Genomic DNA, 5,143 nt, shown 5'->3' with positions numbered 1-5,143 from the left:
GGATATGCATCTAGATGAGGCCAAAAACCCCTTATTACTCCAAAATGGCTATAAACATAGCCTTATTTAAATAATAAACGCTAACTTAGGAAATATTAAAAATATAACCCAAATAGCTGCAAAATGCTCAAATGACACCACAAACTAGAAAGTCAACCTGCCACCTGTCTGTGACTGAAGTCGGAAATCAAGGATCCACTGGCAGTCTCATCCCTAAAATCTAGGGATGCTCCTAGAAACTAGGAAACAAACCCAAATCCTCTGAAACTGAACCCAAAGAATAATCTCAAGGAGACCCAACCCTAGGTATGGTCATAACCTCCTAAATAGTAGGGATATCCTCCATAAATGTAGGAACTGTCTCCTAAAAATAAGGAACTGTTCCAAATTGATCAACTACTGCCAGAACACCAAGTCCTAGACACTGTATAACCACACTAAGTCTCTATCCATCGCTGTCAGCCTACAAAACCCCATAATAAGCTGACTCACATGTCTCTACTAGACAGAGCTAAAGAGGGGACATGACAAATACTAATGGGGAAATAAAGAAATTCGTCATTGAAAAGTTTCAAGCTGCTAGGTGGACTAATCACATTGGTCGTAAAAAGGCATATTACATCAAAGAGTTTAACCCAATTGGAGAAGATGACGAGAAAGCATCTTTAGGGACATTTATTAAAGGGAAGGCAAAGCTATTACTTGCTCAATTAAGGACTGGTTCACATCATCTTAGATGTGAAACGGGTAGGTGGCAAAGACCCAAAGAGGTTTGGGAGGAGAGAACTTGCTTGTTCTGCAAGGTGGATGCTATAGAGACTGAACACCACTTTCTTATTGAGTGCACTGCTTACGATGATATTTGTGCTCAATATGAGTTTATCTTGAAAGCCAACAACCTGTATCATTTATTTGATGAGGACAAGATCAACCAAATTGCTAGCTATCTGATCAAGATTCATAGCAAGAGATCAGACATGGAAAGGAATTCAAAAGGTCTAGTGCTGTGATTTTCTTGGTCCCATAGACTGATCAGTCTCGTGGACGTTAGTAAAATCATTCATTCATTCATTTGCACTATTTTACTCATTTCTAATTTTTCTATAAAAGTTCTCAACTCACTATCATTTGATTAAAGAATACAATTAAAATTTCAAATCTCCATGTAAAACATCTTTTCAATAATTTTATAATCTTACTTCATTCTCAATTTCAATTAATTAATAAATAAGATCCGATGTAGGTACATCCAAATATACAAAGGGAACTTCGACTGAATATAGCAGGGTCCCAAAGTTAGGGTACACAAAAGGAACTCCAACCCAAACTCCATGTAAATTGAAAAATACAGGCTTATGAAACAGATTTTGGATTCCCCTGCTAAACCTTCTGACACAACAATGGCGGAAGAGAAGAACAAGGACAAATCGAAAGAGCGTCCCACTGCTAACCCTAATTCAATGGCTCTCCGCCTGGGCCTGACTTGTGCATCCGCCATGGTAGCGGAGACCTCTACTTTCCCCATTGACATCACAAAAACCCGCCTCCAACTTCAAGCCTCGTCGAGGGGCTCATTTCAAACGGCCCTCGGAATAGCCCAGCAAGAAGGCCTTGCAGGCCTTTACAGAGGCCTTCCGCCTGCGCTTCTCCGCCACATTTTCTACACCACAATTCGCATATTCTCCTACGAGCAGCTCCGCAACCGATTCCTCTTAGACCAAAGCGATCACTTCACCGTCCTCAACAGAGCGCTCTTGGGTGGCCTATCGGGGATTCTCGGCCAGGTATGAAAAATGTTCCACAAAACTTCTTTACCTCTCTAGTTTTACGTTACCAGCAACAATTTTTTATTTTTTCCCCTCCATTTGCGAAGAACAATAACGTTCCAGAGTTAAATGCCTGTAATTGCCCCTTTGCAGGTTGGTATAGGTTTGTGTGATTAGCATCTGTTTCTTTCACTTTTTCGGTCTATGAAAGGTAAATTAGAACATCAACTGGCCCAGACCTTTCTAAGGATGGGCAGGGTCTAGGTCTGGACGTTTAGCATTGCTTCTCTACTCTTTCATTTGCAGACCTTTTTTTAAGGATGGGTAGGGTCTAGGCTTGGATATTTAGCAATGCTATCCTATTTTTTAATTTTCAAGGGCAATTGGAACATCAAGTCCTAGGGATGAACAGGGTCTAGTCCTTTTCTATGTTTAATTTTCAAGGACAATTGGAACATCAGGTTCTAGGGATGAATAGGCCCGACATGTTATTAGATGGGCATTTTAGCAGTTACAGTTGGACGTCTTTCAATGCGGTAATTTAAAATTGAGCTCTCTTTTTGACTGCACCACCTTTAATTAAAAACACTTCCAAGCCTCAGTCCATATTTTATCTAAATGATTGTTGTTTCAACTTTTGACATTATTTGATAGTTTTCATGCTGTAGGGTTTTGCTGTTATTTGCTGCTTTGAACCATTTACTGGGGTATTCAAGGTCAGCTAAATAGTCTTCTCATAATTTCCAAATTAGGTTTTATGTAATCAACTGCACAGGATTTAAGTTGCCTGATGTTTAGGGTTTCTCTGCAGAACCCAATGTCGGACACTTAAATCCTATGCACTGTTGTTTCCAGAAAATCTATACACTGTAAACAAGTCAAACAAAAAAACCACTGCACAGACAACCGCCCAAGAAACAAATTTTTTAAATTTGTCGAGAGCTCTTTTTCATGAGGCCAAACGTTGGGTAAATGCATTTGGTTAGCATTAGGTTATGCTTCTGCCTGATTATAGTGTGCTAGATCTAAATCATATACGGGGTTAGTATCTTTGTCATTTACAATATTCTAACATTATTTAACATTCATCACATTCCAATCTCCTGTCTCTATTAATTGTAACTGCATTGTGAGCTTCATTTTTTATTTTTTCAAGCGTTCAGTTCTCTACTTGTAACATTTTTGAATGGTGGGACAAGATTTGATAGATTTTGTTGCATCTTCAATTGCTGTATCTACAAGGTCTCTTCTGGAGCTCTGATACCCAAAAATCCTTCTCGGCACGGTCATCGCCCTGCAGGTGGTGGCCAGCCCTGCTGATCTCATCAAGGTCAGGATGCAAGCTGATGGTCGCATGGGTAATAAGAATCACAGGTACAGTGGAGTTGCAGATGCATTAGTGAAGATTTTACGGGCTGATGGCATGATGGGGCTGTGGAGAGGGTTGCTGCCTAATGTGCAGAGAGCGTTTTTAGTGAATATGGGTGAGCTAGCATGCTATGATCAGGCCAAGAGATCAATCGTTGGACATGGAATCTGTGACGATAATGTGTATGCGCACACACTGGCATCTATGATGTCGGGCCTGTGTGCCACCACACTGAGCTGCCCTGCTGATGTGGTAAAGACGAGAATGATGAACCAGGCTGGGGAAGAGTACAGGGGATCTCTCGACTGCATAGCAAAGACTGTGAGAAAGGAGGGGTTGAAGGCTCTGTGGAAGGGTTTCTTTCCAACATGGGCAAGGTTGGGGCCATGGCAGTTTGTTTTTTGGATCTCTTATGAGAAACTTCGGAGTCTTGCAGGGCTTTCTTCATTCTGAAAGTCTCTTCCAATTTTACCGTGTAAGCTCAGAGATGCATCCTTTTGATTTCATTTAAAAAAAAAAATTCAGTTGCAGCGGGGCCCTTTAGAAATCAGAAAACCCCAAAACAATAGTTCAGTGATCTTTGTAAGGTTTCAGGAACATAGTCATTTCATCAATTTGATTTTGAATTTATCTTATTAAAGTCCTTTGAAATTTCGGAAGACATAAAAGTACAGCTATTCAAGGAAAATAATTCTAGACCTTACAATTGAATGTCTAATTTCATACACCTAATCAGGTAGGCAATCAATAAGTAAATGCTTGATGCAAAAAATCACACACAGTCAAAACCAGAAGCAAGAACGAAGCTTGAATCAGTTTTCAACAAAAGTGTCAGATTCTTTAGAATCAGAAAACTAACAATAGCAGTTCAGAAATGCTGTTAAATCTCAGGGAAAAGGTGGCAGATCCAATATAAACAAATGCTAGCTCATTGGGAAATTAGCTTCGAGCTCTACAAGAAATTAATTGATGGATTTTGTATATATTTTATAATGTAACCTTCTGAATTCTGGAAGTGCAAAAGTTCAACTCAAATAAAGCAAATCTGGATTATGAATTCAATCCTTCCATTTGGGCGCTAAATCAAGTAGGGATAATCCGGCTGTTGTGTCTTTATCATTGGCAAGGTTAAGGGAGTTCCACTTGGTGTAATCCTCAGGCTTTCTGTATATCCTGTCTCAGACGATTTGCATGTTATGATCGCTGGCAAAGTTTTCTTCTTTGAATTGTAGTGTTCTAATAAGCTTGTGATGAGCCTCAATAGCTCACGGTGGAACCCATGCTTGCCTTTGTTTTCAATTCGAAAACATTTGAGATATGAATACTCAACTGTTTGTTCACATTTGAGTCTCACAGGCTATAGGTGTCACATTTGCATAGCTATTGCAGCTTGTATGGTATATCAGGCTATAGATATTTGTTTTAGGGAAAATCGATCGTGTTTATTAGGTTTTTCGCAAAAACATTGATCGTTGAATATTATTATTGCTACAATTTCTAATGAAAGCCAGTTTGTTGCTTTTGAGTGTATAATAAGCAGCTATTTTTGGGTGTAATTATCTAATGTTTAAAGGAATTGAAAAAAAACAAAACATTTTGAGATTGTTGCCTATCTTTGAAAAGTCAATAAAATATTAAATTTTTGGATTCACTCTTATTTCTTTTCACTAATTTTTTGTGATATCTCACCAAACCAAGAGAAAATATTTTCAATTTTGGGGTATAATATTGGTAATGGTAACACATAAAATTCAGAAAATTAAAAAAATAAAAGAGAGAAAGAATTTATGTTTTTTTAATATTGAAAGCCATTTTAATTGCATAGAGAGTGAGAGGGAGAAAGTAAAGTTTACACCATTAATTGTGAAATATGGATTTTTCTCATTTGTTTCGAAATTGTTGCTTATAGTGAACACTACATAGTTTGACTTCAAAGTTCAAATCCTCAAAATCGATCACAATCTACAAAATTTGAAAATACAAATGCCTTCTGATCTACTTTAGTCTA

At 38.2% G+C, this 5,143-nt stretch overlaps 1 protein-coding gene across 1 annotated transcript; it reads left to right on the top strand.

Annotated features, from left to right (window-relative positions):
• The first annotated feature begins 1,264 nt into the window (after positions 1-1,264).
• On the top strand, positions 1,265-4,203 carry LOC131046580 (mitochondrial uncoupling protein 3). The gene is made up of 2 exons (XM_057980345.1): positions 1,265-1,784; positions 3,067-4,203. Exons 1-2 carry the CDS (start codon positions 1,356-1,358, stop codon positions 3,586-3,588), a joined length of 951 nt encoding a protein of 316 aa, XP_057836328.1. The 5' UTR covers positions 1,265-1,355; the 3' UTR covers positions 3,589-4,203.
• The last annotated feature ends 940 nt before the right edge of the window (positions 4,204-5,143 follow it).

The sequence above is a fragment of the Cryptomeria japonica genome, chromosome 10 (genome assembly GCF_030272615.1).
Source record: "Cryptomeria japonica chromosome 10, Sugi_1.0, whole genome shotgun sequence".
In the NCBI taxonomy this organism is placed as follows: Eukaryota; Viridiplantae; Streptophyta; class Pinopsida; order Cupressales; family Cupressaceae; genus Cryptomeria; species Cryptomeria japonica.
Note: the sequence above shows the minus strand (reverse complement) of the source record. Positions and strands in the feature narration are given on the sequence as shown.